Source organism: Papio anubis, chromosome 16 (genome assembly GCF_008728515.1).
Source record: "Papio anubis isolate 15944 chromosome 16, Panubis1.0, whole genome shotgun sequence".
NCBI lineage: Eukaryota > Metazoa > Chordata > Mammalia > Primates > Cercopithecidae > Papio > Papio anubis.
This window is the reverse complement of record NC_044991.1, coordinates 69,561,098-69,575,529: the sequence shown is the minus strand read 5'-3', so window position 1 is coordinate 69,575,529 and position 14,432 is coordinate 69,561,098. Positions and strand designations below refer to the sequence as shown.

The window sequence follows — 14,432 nt, the reverse complement described above, 5'->3', positions numbered from 1 at the left end:
AAGTGAGGTTCGCTAAGGGTGGGGAGTCATGAATGAGGCAAAAAGGAGGCATGGGAAGGAGTAAGAGGCCCAAGCTGATAGAAGAGCTGGTGCAAGGTCCTGTGGCAGAAAAGACCGTAGCTCTTTTTAGGTACTGAAGTAAGGCTTGGAGTGCTGGGGGGAGGACAAGAGAGGTCAGCTCATGCACTGAGCTGATTAAGACCACATGACAAAGACACACTCTTCATCCTGAGAGCTATGGGAAACCATTGTTCTTATGACATGATTGGATGATGTTGTTGTTGTTGTTGTTGTTTTTGAGAGGGATTTTCACTCTTGTTGCCCAGGCTGGAGTGCAATGGTGCCATCTTGGCTCACCGCTACTTCCGCCTCCCAGGTTCAAGCAATTCTCCTGCCTCAGGCCCCCGAGTAGCTGGGATTACAGGCATGCACCATCACACCTGGATAATTTTTAGTAGAGATGGGGTTTCTCCATGTTGGTCAGGCTGGTCTCCAACTCCCGACCTCAAGTGATCCACCTGCTTCAGCCTCCCAAAGTGCTGGGATTACAGGTGTGAGCCACCACACCCAGCCTTGGATTTTTGTTATGAAGCACCTGCTTTGATTTCTGGCTGGGGATCCTACTGTCAGTAACTGAAAGAGAAGGGGGACATCCTTGAGTACTTTTTGCAGCCAGAACCCATGCCAGGAGCCCAGGGTTGATTGCAGCTGTGCACCCTTCCCCCTACTAACCCTTTATTTTATGTTTGCTATTCTAACAAATCTTTCGTTTTCCCTACTTAAAAATGAAGGTTCATATTGTATTATACGTTTACAGCCATAGCTCCCTCCCATCCCATTTTTCTCACCTTTCTTCTTTCCCTCCCCAGCCCGATCCTGCACTAAGTTCATAAAACTTGCAAGTTAAATTTTTCAAAGACTGTTTCTGACAAAGCAGTGGGAATTAGATTTGGTGAAGCCCTTCATAAAAAATTGAAGACATGCTATATTAACATACATTGATTTATTCATAGTGTTTCATTACAAGTAAGTGAGGATCCTGTAATACCAGGAAAGGTTAGGAGAGCAGAGGAGCGCGGTATATTATATTGACAGCTCGGTGGAAATTGAGTTGCTTTTGGATTGAATTTGGAGCGCAGGAAAGGAATTGGCTAGTAAATAAGGCATGAGTTTTACCTCCCAGTGTCTGTATATCAATGTAGTTGCCACCAGTCCATGCAGGGGGACAGGGACAGAATTTTCAAAGAATGCAAGCACACGTCCTCTCCACTGGTGCGCTGGGGTTGGTGGCTACAGGCTGAACATCTCACCTTTTCTGCCACAGTGGAAACCAGAATCCACCTGCACACTGAAAACTCCATTTGCCCCTGTTTGCTTGCTGCTCTGCGGTGGCTCTGGGCTTTGCTCCGTCCAAACATTATCCCACCCCAGGTCTTTGCCCACGCGGTTCCCTCTGCCTGGAACCTAGAACACTCCTCTTCTGACTCAGGATTGTCCCTCTGGCATCCATTGTACTCTCTCCTGAGATACCTCCCTGAGCACTTTTCCTTAGTTTGGTCATTCTCAGATGCAGACCCTGAGATGAGGATTTGAACATGAGCAGTTTGCTGAGAAGTATAAGAAACACCAGTAAAGAGGTATGGAGTGGGGAAGAGAAAGGAAAGTCGCCAATAATCACTGTGTTTTCAAAGCAGCTCCCTCTAGAGGCAAGCGGAGCTGAGGCTTTCAGGGAAATTGGGATGCTGCAGGGATGCCAAGGAGGGGGAGCTTGCAGGAGTATAAGGAAGGAGAGCCTAGAAAATTTATGCATCAACTCCCATCAGGGCTGGGTGTTAATTACCCCCCGTTCCCAGCAAGCACCCATGGAGAAAGTCCTCAAGCAGAGAGGCAGATAGATGCCTGTAGCACTTGCCTCTGAGAAGGACTGGGGTGGGCAGGGGTGACTGGAGGGAACGCTGTAGACAGGTCCACCAGAGCAGCCTGAAGCTAACAGCCACCTGCATGGTGGACATGCATGCTCAGGTGCTGCCTGAGAAAAGCCCAAAGCCCTCAACTCCCTGCATTTCTACTTCCTCCTGCACACTCTGCTCTAGGCACAGTCTGACCTCTTTCCAAAAAATACATGGTGCCATTGCCAGTAACAGCAAATTGCTGATTTTTGAAGGGAAGTTGGTGTGCTTCCTTTTCTGCCTGGGTTTGGCCATTCTTGACAGAAGATGAGTGATGTCAACTGTCTATATCGCTGGCTTACCTCTCTCAAGAACGGAAGTCACTTGGGGATGAGGCCTGACTTGAATTCAGTTGGGCACCCCCAGCAGCACACAGTGCAGGACCTAGAATACAGGTGTACACAGGAAACACTGTGAAGGAGCAAATAAGTAGATGAGTTAATGCATTTTGCAATTGATGCACTGTCTCCAGGCCAGGCAGTGTGGTATAGAATATAAAGTACAGGCTTTGGAGTCAGACCTGCCTACTACAGTGTCAGCAAGAGATTGTTGAATGTACCTGAGAATGCCTTACTTGCTACTACCTGTGACAACATGGATTAATTCCACAGACATAATGATAACATTGAGAGAAAGAAACCAGAAACAAAAATGTGCGTTTCATAGGATTGCACTGATACACAGCGCAAAAACTGGCAAAACTCGTCTATGCTGTTAAAAGTCAGACAGAGGTGATCCCTGATGGGGGTAGGCAAGTAGGATTGCAAGGGAGTGTGAGGAAAAAGTTTTGGGCCTGGTAATGGTTTGGTTTTTGATTATATGACTGTATCCAGTTTTCAAAAATTCATCAAGAGGGATGCTTTTCTGTATGTGTATTATACCATAATTAATTTTTTATTTTTTAGAGACAAGGTCTCTCTCTTACCCAGGCTAAAGTGCAGTGGTACAATCATGGCTCACTATAGCCTTGGACTCCTGGTCTCAAGCCATCTTCCCACCTCAGCCCCCGAGTAGCTGGGACTACAGATGTGCACCACCAACCCAGCTAATTTTTTAATACTTTGTAGATACAGGGTCCTACTGTGTTGCCCAGACTGTTCTCAAACTCCTGGTTCTAGCAATCCTCCCACCTTGGCCTCCTAAAGTGCTGGGATTTCAGGTGTGAGCCACCACACCTAGCCAAATAAAATATTTTTAATGGCCAGACAAACAAAACAAAAAAATCTTGTTTGCCACTTTACAACTGTGTAATTTCAAGATGTGACACTCAAAGTGTGATCCATGGGACCAGTGCTGGGCTACCAATTGTTAGTTATTTTCACCTTTGAGCAAGTGCAGAAATTGAGAGTGCGCCCTTCAAAACTCTTCTGGTATCTTGCTGTGACACTCAAGTGTATGATCGGGGAACAGTAGACACAAATCATTCCACAGGTGTAGACCAGTTTAGTTATTGCTGAACTCACATGTCACATGGGGCATGGTCTTCATATATCATAGACAAACTGTCTCCATATACAATTTGAAAAATTTGGATTGCATGCAAGTTGCTTCCATTGGCACCTCAGTTTCTCCATTATTAAAATGAGAGTAGCTATCTTGATGCCCCCAAGGATTTGGGGAAGACAAAAAAGATAGTGCACGAGGAAGCACCAGTCTGCAATTGCTATCTGTCTGGAATATGGGGCCCAGGATCTGCATTTTTAACAAGCCTCATAAATCTCATCACCATGCTGTACCTGGACACTGTTCTATGACTACAGTGTCCAGTATGGTGGCCACTGGCCACATGGGGCTACTGCACTTGTGAAAAGCAGTGGTTGGTCCAAATGAAGATGCACTGAAGGGGTAAAAAACATGTTTGTAAGACTTCATATGAATAGTAGATTGTAAACAATTCCATTCAATGTTTATGTTGTCTACAGATTGAAATCATAATAGTTTGGATACACTGGGTTCAACAAGATGTATTACTAAAAGTTTTTTTTTTTTTTTTTCTTTTCATGAGACTGTTAGAAAATTCCAAATGACATCTGTGGGTCACCCTCTGTTTCTGTTTTAAAATTTTTTTGTGGGTACGTAGTAGGTGTATATGTATTTATGGGTTACATGAGGTGTTTTGACATAAGCATGTAATGCGTAATAATCACATCTTGATAAATGGGGTGTCCATCCCCTCAAGCAATTATCCTCTCTGTTAGAAACAATCCAATTATACCCTTTTAGTTATTTTAAAATGTACAGTTATTTTTGACCATGGACCCCCTGTTGTGCTAGCAAATATAAGATCTTATTCATTCTTTCAATTTTTTCTACCCATTAACCATCCCTCTACCCTCTACTACCCTTCCCAGCCTCTGATCAAACCATCCATCTACTCTCTATCTCTGTGAGTTCAATTATTTTAAGTTTTAACTCCCACAAATCAATGAGAACATGCATTGCTCCAGTGAATGAGCAATGGGGTATTTGGAGGCTGGGATCATCTGTAAAGTGGACAGCAACAGGCAGTTTAGCAGAATCTGCTGGCCAAGCTCACATGCCCGCCCCTTCCCCCACCTCCCTAAGGTTCCTCCAAATGAGCTCCATCCAGCTTCCTGAGTGAGGCATTGATTTGTTTTTTTGCTGACTTGTCCTACAGATCAACTACAAGGCTGTTGGCTCGCTGGACCCAAGTGCTGACCTCTCCAGCCAGAGGGGGAAAGTGTTCAAGCTCCGGAATGAAACCCATCACCTCTTTGTGGGTCTGTACCCAGGGACCACCTATTCCTTCACCATCAAGGCCAGCACAGCAAAGGGCTTTGGGCCCCCTGTCACCACTCGGATCGCCACCAAAATTTCAGGTATCTCTGCTAGAAAGGAAAAAGGGAAAAAGTTTGTTTCACGCCCACTTCCTAATTTTCCTTGAAGTGGAAATTTTTCTTGAATTGTCGCCCTGTGATATGGGTGGAATTAAGAGGATCCAGTCCCTAGTGAGTTACCATTGTTGTCTCCTATGAAGAAAATCTAAGTGATGAACTTCCTAAAGTGTAAAAATTAGATTAATTAGGTGGCAAGCCACTAAATAATGTGCCCACAGGGTTGCATTAAATAGTACATGTGTGTGTAGATAATGTGTATTGCGCACAAGTTGGTTATTAAATTCATTTCAGGAACATTCTTTTTGCCAGAACAAGACAGCACAGGTTCTCATGAAATGCCTGATGAATGAATGAATGAATGAATGAATGAATGAATGAATATTATAGGGCCACAGCAGTCCAAAATTACAGACTGCCATCACCAGTAGGGCCCCCTCTGCCACTAGACAGCAACAATGAAGAATTATTTCAGAACCTTTTCTACAGCTTTCATTATCCTAAATATCTATGCAATTCTGGTCTGCATACATACATATTTTGCACATGGTTTTCCAGAAAAACATGGTTTTTTTGTAGCTTAATGTTTTCTCTTATCTTTATCCCATAAGTATTTCCTATGTTGCTACATTGCTTTCATTATAATGTTCTGTCAAGTGGATGGACATAATTTAATTATACATTCCCCTGTGGTTGGATATATTTGGTGCTTCCATGTTTTTACAAAATAACGCTTCAATAAACATGTTACAAAATAAAGTTTCATTCATTGGTTTGGATTATAACTTTAAAATTAAATTCAGAATTTGGAAAAACTGAATTAAAAAGGATATGGGTTTTAATAGCTGTTGCTACAAATGGCTAAATTACCTTCCCAAAGGAATAGATATAGTTGCATTCCTATCAGCTGAGTATGAGGGAAAGGGGGGGGTCTCATGAATTAAAAAAACAGGTAGAGGGGAAGTAGTTCATAATTGATTTAATTTGCATTTTAAATGTGTTTAGCAGGGTTGATTCTGCTTTCACTTCTTTGTTAGTACTTACATTCCCTCCACATGTTTATTAGGTGTGAAACGTTTTGGTTCATGTAGGTTACTGGACACATCATTGCTACCCTTCCCTACACTACTGCACCTTGAAGAAACCTACTGTGGGCAGGTTGGGCATCAGGGCCTCCTTTACTGAAGGCCTGGAAGACTTCTTATCCAACCCCTTTCCTAAACGTCCTCCCTCTGGTCATGCTGTGTCTTTAAGGATGGCAGCAAGGGGCGGTGGGGAGCCAGTTGGGAACCTGTCCTGAACTCACCTGCACTCTCTGTTTCTTGTCCAGCTCCATCCATGCCTGAGTACGACACAGACACCCCACTGAATGAGACAGACACGACCATCACAGTGATGCTGAAACCTGCTCAGTCCCGGGGAGCCCCTGTCAGGTGAGGACGGTTCTTCACTTGGAGTCTGTAGTTTTCCTTCTCTGTGCCACATGGGCCTCCAGTTGAATCATGTGACCGGCAATACCCATGGGCAAGACTGGCCAGGAACACAACTTCCTGGGAGGAAGGAGGTCAGCAGCCCCAAGCCCAGTTCAAAGGGAGCCCCTGAGTTCAAGGCAAACCTGGGCAACATAGGGAGACCCCGTCTCTACAAAGAAAAATTTTTTTAAAATTAGCTGGATGTGGTAGCACGCACCTGGAGTCCCAACTACTTGAGAGGATGATGTGGAAAGATTGCTTGAGCCTGGAAGACCGAGACCACAGTGAGCTGTGATCATGCCACTGCACTCCAGCCTGGGTAATAGAGTGAGATGGTAAATTTAGTTAGTGGGGTTGGTGGCCTGGAACACAGTCTCCTGGCAAGGTTACCTTTCTTTGTGTCCCTGTCAGTAACAGCCAGATAGACAGATTTGCTGAATTCTGAAAACAACCTGATCAGATATCACAAATCTGACAAGACCTGGGGGCTGGTCCAGTTTAAGGCTGTAGAGTGCTAGAGTCCCACAGGGACACTTGCTGTCAAGGTAAAACTGCTGATTTTACCAAAGATGGTTGGAGTTCAGGAATACACTGAGGCATCTCCATAGCTAAACTGACCAGTGTCAGTTCATGATATCGGGAGCATGGGCATCTCTTTTAAACAAGCTACCCTTTGCCCAAGGGCAGCAATATTGACTGTTGGTTTTGCCCAGAACTCCAGGAAGGAGGACTATAGTCCCTTAAAATGAAGCAAAGCATTGAGTGGAACAACTTTCAAATTGCTGGGTTCAGTTCATCAAGCATAAACTGAGTATGTTATGTACCAGGAATGAGGCGGGGCCCAAGGCCTAAAAACCATTCATTCATTCAACAAATATTTTTATTAAGAATCCACCCTGTCTCAGGCAAGTCTTAAGTGCTTGGAAATATGGCAGTGAACTAGCCGTGGGTAAGTCATGTCCTAAAGAAAGTCAAACTCTAGCTGGGGAGACAAAAACATAATTAAAGTACAGTGTGTCCTTGTGGAGATATGTGTAGGTCATTATAAGAGCTCAGAGGAGAGAATTCCCAGTGGAGGAGACACTGAGCTGTATCTTAAATGATGTGTAAGACTTCACCAATGTTGTAAGAGTGTCCAGTGTGAGCACAGGCTTGGAGGAGAGAGATGGCGTGCTGTAACAGGGAGCAACTAGGGTGGTTGTTTGCTTTAACATAAACACTAAGGTGGGAGTGCTGGGATGAGAATGGGAGTGTGTTTGAGAGGCTCAGGCCTGTTTGAAGGGCATGGGCAGCTACTAGAGAAATGCATGCAGCCTCAGTCCTTGTGTCACTGGAGGCTAGGACACCAGCCCAGAAGGGGGCTTTTGAGATAGTCTAGATAGCCATTGTCCATCCTGTATCCAGCTTCACCTAGAAATGATAGGCATTGAAGCAGACAGAACCAGCCACCACCAATTTGGAAGTTCCTATGTAGTCTGAAGACTTTGGACAGTGTTCCCCCTAAGTCAGGTGAATCTTCAGTCATTGCAACATGTGTTGGTAATGTTTACAGGGCATCTGACCAGAGAGTATTTGTCTTACATTTTACACATTGGTAGTTCCAGGGCAACCCTACGTTTGATAAGTCAAAGCAGATGGTTGGGTCTTAAGTCAAATTCAGTTATGAATCCCCTGCTTTTCTTCCAGTTACTCAGATCTAACATTGTCATTTAATTTTCTCGATATACTGTGAGATATTACCCTCATTTTCAGATGCACATGAAGAAACCAAGGCACAGAAATGCCCAAGGGCATACAGACAGTAAGTAGGAAAGCTGAGTTTGAAGGCAGGTCCCTCAGGTGTCAAATCGTGTTCCATTTTGGCCACCAGTGCCTTCCTCCCTTTCACAATTCTCTCTTCTTTTATACCATAGTATTGGTCACTGTTTCAAAATTTTAGAAAGCTTCCCAGATAGCAAAAGTACAGCCCAGAGAAGGGAAGAGGCTTTTTCAGGGTTGCACAGCAAGTTAACAGCTAATCCAGAACACAGCCCCGATCTGACCCAAAGTCTATGATCTTGATACAGCGTGCCAAGGTAACTAAGCCTATAAAACGTTCAGCTAAGGGACCCAATCCAGCTGTCGCCCATAGCCTTTCAATGTGTTTGGATTTAGGCCAGCTTCCCAGTATTCTGGCTGTGGGTGGGGCCATGGAAAGAAGAAGAGTTTGGTGGCAACAAACCTGGTATCAGATCCTGTGGTGACAACTGCGTGACCTCAGACAAGATGCTTAATCTCTCTCTCTGAGATTCAACTCTCCTTATCTGTAAAGTATGGCCAGTGACTATTTCATATAGGCTGAACAAAACATGGAAATACCAAGAGTAAGGCAGGCCTGATATCCAGGACTTCCTGACCCCAGCCAGAGTCCAAGCTCCTTCACCCCCTGCAAAGGGGGCCTCTGAGTAGCCCAAACCAAAATGCACATGAAAACTTTTCCAGTTGCCACACAGAGAAGCCCTTACACTTTCCCTCTGAATCACTATACTCTTTGCACATCTATTTAACAAGCTCATACATCCTAAGATTCAGCAAATTATGAGGAGGGATAAGGGGATGAAAGGTTCCCAGTGGCAATGAGAAATGACAGTTGTCAGGGTGCAAAGGAATAGCACAACTCTACAAAACAGACACAGGGACTCAAAAATCAAGTAGGCCTACATGATGTCATCCCTCACAGCCATGCCTGTTTATTACTTGGTCCTGGTTTACCCTGAAAATATGGGTCCACAACTTACAGGAGCCTGCTAGCTTTCATTTAAGGAACAAGCACTTGCTACCAGCTTGTCTCTATATATAACACTACCTGTATTCTCGTAACATTGTATAATAGTCTCCTCATTTTGCAAATATAGAAATTGAGACAAACAGAAGCTAAGTCAGTTGACTCAGGCTATAAAGCAAGCAAGTGGTACAGGCAAAATTTAAACTTAGTTCAAATGACCCAAAGCCAACACTCATTTTACTATACTATACCACCGCCTAGGAGAAAGGTATACATGATGTATTTTGGTGACCTTTTTTTTCAAAAAGAAAAAAACCCAGAAATGTCACTGCTCAAAGGGGAAATGGTTGGTGTCTGGAAATGTCTGGCTGCTTTTCCTCTCAAGGCTCTGGAGCATTGAGGGTGGGTGTATACTCAGTTTCTGGAATTATTTCCAGACTGTTTCTTGAGCATTTGACTAGAAGGGGAAGTGACTAACCAGTGCCACCCAGCACGACTTTCAGGACAACTGGAAGGACAGAAGTGGAAATATCACAATGGATTTCAGTTATCTTGACCTTCATTCACCTTGAACTCTGGGCAGTAGGATGTTATATGAGAGGTAGTTGACCACTAGGTCATGCAACAAATATTTATTGAACACTTACTATGTTTAGGAAAGTGAGCTAACCAATAGGGATACAGCAAGAAACAAGATAGCCACACCTCTGTCCTCTTGAGGCTCCAGTAAACAGTGAGTGAGGCAGGGAGGTGGGACATTAAGCAAACACACAAACAAAATCATGAAATTAGCAAAAAAGTGTCACTGAACAGAACTTGGTCTGTTTGCCCATGCACAATAGAAAGCCAAACTCTGAAGCACTGTGTTTTTGTAGAGAGAAAAGTATATTGCTAGGCAGGAGTCAGGCTTTTGGACGCGGGGACAGGTTTGATAGACAGAAAGTAATGGCGTGATCTGATTGGACATTTGCAATTTTGTGATGTGGGAGGCTCGATCTGACTGGATCATGTCATAAGGTGATGCTATTGGATCATGGATCATGCCATGTGGTGTTGACTTCTTAATCCATCCCCATTCCTTAGTCCAAGCACCTAGGTTCCACCAATTTGTCATGCCTGGTTCATCTGGTGTGCTCGGGTTATGTTTCTTGCAACCTAGGGGCATTGGGCTGCTTCTGCAGTTCCACTGGAAGATGACATGAAACCACAGGTACATTGACTATAGTGATTGAAAGAAGCAGTAGACTGGCTGGTGAGATGAGCACCACCCAGGAAAGCACAGCAGTGTGCAGTTCTGTGAGTTGAGGAGGTGAAGGATGTGAGAAAACAATATGGACACTCTTAAGATCCTGGGACTCAAAGAACTCACTAGATGCACTGGGTTAAGGATGCTTTAAATCAGATTTTACAGTTGATAGTTTTCTGAATTGGCATGTACAGTTAATTGTTCCTTTACTTCCATTGTATTATCTGATCCTCACCTACCTGGTAAGTCAGATGGCTGGGAAATACCATTTCCATTTTGGAGCAGGAAACTGAAGTCTAAGATGTTAACTGATTGGCCCAAGTTTGTGGGGCTCATTACAGGTAAAGCCAGTGCATAGACCTAGTATCCTGGCTCTGAGTTCACGGCTCCCCTGAGAAGTTCTGAGTTCCTCTGCCTGGTATGTCACATGATGACTGGGTAGCCCTTTTGTGGGGGTGCTATGAGTAAACCTCCACCAACCAGTGCAAGAGGAGCAAGAGGAATTCTCAGGGGTCCTCCAGCTCTGCCTTGTGTGAGCCCGGTCTATCACTTGTGAGCTTCAGTAAGTCCCTCTCTGAGTGGAGCTGTGTGTTCTCACACAGACTCACACGGAAACTTTGGCCTTCAGACCCCACTCAGGCAGGCTCTTCTTGCTGCCAACGATGCTCCAACCCTGGCTAAGCCAAACTCCAGCCCCTGCTCTGCCACTTACTGCTCCTCTGAAGCCCCATGGATCTGACTCTATCTGGTAGAACTGAGTATGCAGGGGGGCGAGGTGTGGCAGGGAGGACTGTTGCTGTGTGGGGCTCCCACACCCTCGTCCCTCCAGCCAAACCACCTCAGCAGCTTGGCCTATTTTTCTAATACTCCACAATGGAGATTTATTGCTTTTGTATTGCTTTCCTTGGGCCTTCAAAGATTTACTGGTTTTTAAGTGACAGAATCCCAGAATTGCTTAAAAGATCAATCAAATAGTGACTAGAATCTAATATTCAGTTCTGGTTTGAACATGCTGAGCCTTCTTCCCCCACGCCCCACCTGTCACACTGATGTGTGGCTGATCTGTAGCAACCTTCATAAGAAAGTAACTTGGCCATGAAGTAGTCACCTATAATGCAATCCCTGAAGTGAGGCTAGGGGCAGAGTCCCAGGTTCTATAACGGACCGTCCCCTGATCCCTGAAGACTTCCTTGGAAATGCTCTTTCCCCCTCTTTCCTCTCCTTCCCATCTAATCAGTCATGGAGACTGGTCCGCTGGACTTCAGAACCTGGGCCAAGCTCCTTCTCCTCCTCCCCCATTACCACTTTCCAGCCTCATCCTGTGGACCTGCACCTGCTGCGATATGCTTGCTGGGGTGCTTGCTGCAGCTTCTCATCCTTCAATCCACCCCCCACTGAATTGCTGGAATGATCCTTCGGAAGCACAAATTGGATCAAGTTAACTTTCCTGCTTAAAATTCTTAAATGGGTCATTGGTTTTCCATTGCATTAAGTACAAGCTTCTTAGCATGGAATTCAAGGCTCATCAGAATCTGTCCTTAGCCTTGTTTCTGGATTCCTTTAATTTCCATCTGCCCCTTTACCAGGTTTTACTCAACAGTGACCTATATAGTTCCTTCATAGTTCTTTCTTAAGCCTTTAATTGTGTTATACAGCTCTTTATATATATTTTTTTGTTTTGTTTTCTGTTGTTTCTACATACCCCTCAATAGGTTGTGAGCTCCAAGAAATCTGAAGGCTTGATACTACTGAATTCCCTTTACATGGGATGGTGTCTGGCATCATACATACATATATACATACATCATACATACATCATACATGTACTTTATACATACTAAATACATACTTCAGTAACTAGTTATATCTATATATAAATGTATATGTATTTATATATATGTCTAGTTACTAAAGTATATCTATAAACTAGTTTTATATATATATAAAATAAACTAGTTTATATATATATAAATATGTATATTTATATATATATATAAAGTGAGTTACTAAAGTATATATTTAGTTCAGCAAATCTATTTTGCCCACCTGGTAGATGTTAGGTGCTGGGATTATAGAGATGCACCTTGTAGACCCTGCCTTCAACTACCTCTTATTCTGAAAAGAGTGCTGTTCAATAGAATTTTCTGCAGTTACAGAAATGTCCTATATGTGTGCTCTGTGGAATGACTGCCACTGAACACATATGACCATTGAGCGCCGGATACCAGATATATGGCTAGTACAACTGGGAAATTGATTTTTTTTAATTTTAATTTAAATTTCAGGAGCCATATATGGCTTCTGACTGCCATTTTAGATGGTAAAGGTCTACAGGAAAGATAATCAGAAAAAGAAAAGGTGCCAATGAGCCTGTGTTTGGCCAACTTGTTCAGAGGTTTCCATGAGAGTTCAGTAGAGAGGCAGCCATCGGTAGTCGGGTGAGCTCAGAAGCTGGGAGGGCTTCCGGGAGGCAGTGTTGCTTAAATTGAGACCTAGGGAATGAGGGGGAGTTAGTGAAGAAGGGAAGAGTGTAACCTAGAAGAAAGACAGCATATGCAAAAGCACACACAGAGAAGGTACAGGGTGTGTTTGAGGAGCAACAAGTAGCTCAGTGGGTGGAGACAGAGAGATGAGGACAGAAGCAAAGAAGCAGGCAGGGTCCAGGTGAAGAAGGTCTTCACTCTGGATTTAGACTTTGTTTAGAAGGGAGTGTGGAACGTTGGGAAGGTAAGCGCCCAACTCTTTGTGCTTCTCTGAGCAAACAGGCCCCTAGCCCATGTTGTTCTCTCTGCCAAGCATGCCATTCTCCATCTCTCTGACATCCAGCTCACATCGGCCACATCCAGGACCATCTCCACTCTTGCAGCAGAATGCACCAACTCCTTCTGAGTTGCCACTCTGTCACGGTCACCCCTCTGTCAGCGCCTTGCATTGTCAGCCTCTGCTAGACTTTGGCCTCCCTTAGGGCAGAGATGGGTCCCATACGGAGCTCCTCCCTCAGACCTGAGACCCTTATGCTCTTCCTGCCATAGCTGACTTCCCAGTCGGATACACTGAAACAGGAGGGGCTCCTAAAATCAGACCAACCTCATGCAATTGCCCCACTGGGTATACTGGAAGCAGGTACTTATTTTCTCTGAACCTTAATTTGCTTGTTGGTAAATGGGAATACCTACATCATAGATCGTTTTGAAGGTCGAATAAGCTAAACTGTGTAAAGTGTGTAAACTGTGTAAACTGGTAGTTGTTCAACCTGCTCTTTGGGGGCTGGGTGTGGTGGCTCATGCCTGTAATCCCAACACTTTGGGAGGCCAACGCAGGCAGATCACTTGAGGACAGGAATTCAAAATCAGCCTGGCCAACATGGTGTAAACCCATCTCTATTAAAAATACAAAAATTTGTTGGGCGTGGTGGCAGGCACCTGTAATCCCAGCTAGCTGGGAGGCTGAGGCACTAGAATCACTTGAACCCAGTAGGCAGAGGTTGCAGTGAGCTGAGATCACACCACTGCACTCCAGCCTGGGTGACAGAGCAAGACTTCATCTCAAAACAAAAGAAAAACATGGTCCTTGGGTTTGGCCAAGCTGTTGAGGCAATGAGTGGCTCTAAGCCCTGGGCAGCCATGGGCAAGAATATTCTCTGAGCCCTGCTGCAATTGCAGCCAATGCCTATCTGCTATGTATCCCCCAGCACTCATGTGAGATCTATTACATGCAAAGTGCTGGCCAGTGTGGGGCACATCAGGAAACCTACAGCCATCTCCAGGGGTGATCTTCAAAACAACATTACCTTAAAAATAGGAAAGACAATCAGAAAAAGAAAGTGCCTATGAGTCTGTGAACTTGGTCAGATATGAGCACCTTTCTGAAATATAAATTCAAGCAGACGAGCTTATAGTGTCTCATTGCCAAAGGGCCAGCACACCCAGGGTTAAGAGCAACACCCTTGGGAGACAGTTATGTTGTTCAGATAAGAAATGAAGGTGACCCACCATTAGAGTACTTATGGTGATGAGATACAATTTGTAAGAGGTAAAATGGACATGCCTTGGCGATGACTTCTTCAAGGGGCAGGGTGTTGAAGTGTGAAGGAAAAGAAATTGTCCAGGATGACTCCCAGTTTTCTGGCTTGGTTTGTGGGATGGA

At 44.4% G+C, this 14,432-nt stretch overlaps 1 protein-coding gene across 14 annotated transcripts in view; it reads left to right on the top strand.

Annotated features, from left to right (window-relative positions):
- Positions 1-14,432, top strand: part of PTPRT (protein tyrosine phosphatase receptor type T) — a 1,118,479-nt gene that overhangs the window by 831,790 nt on the left and 272,257 nt on the right. For all 14 annotated transcript variants that reach the window (XM_017944806.3, XM_017944803.3, XM_017944801.3 and 11 more), the window contains exons 10-11: positions 4,588-4,789; positions 6,135-6,237. In XM_017944806.3, the coding sequence (XP_017800295.2) occupies positions 4,588-4,789; positions 6,135-6,237 (305 nt within the window). The remainder of the gene's footprint in view (positions 1-4,587; positions 4,790-6,134; positions 6,238-14,432) is intronic.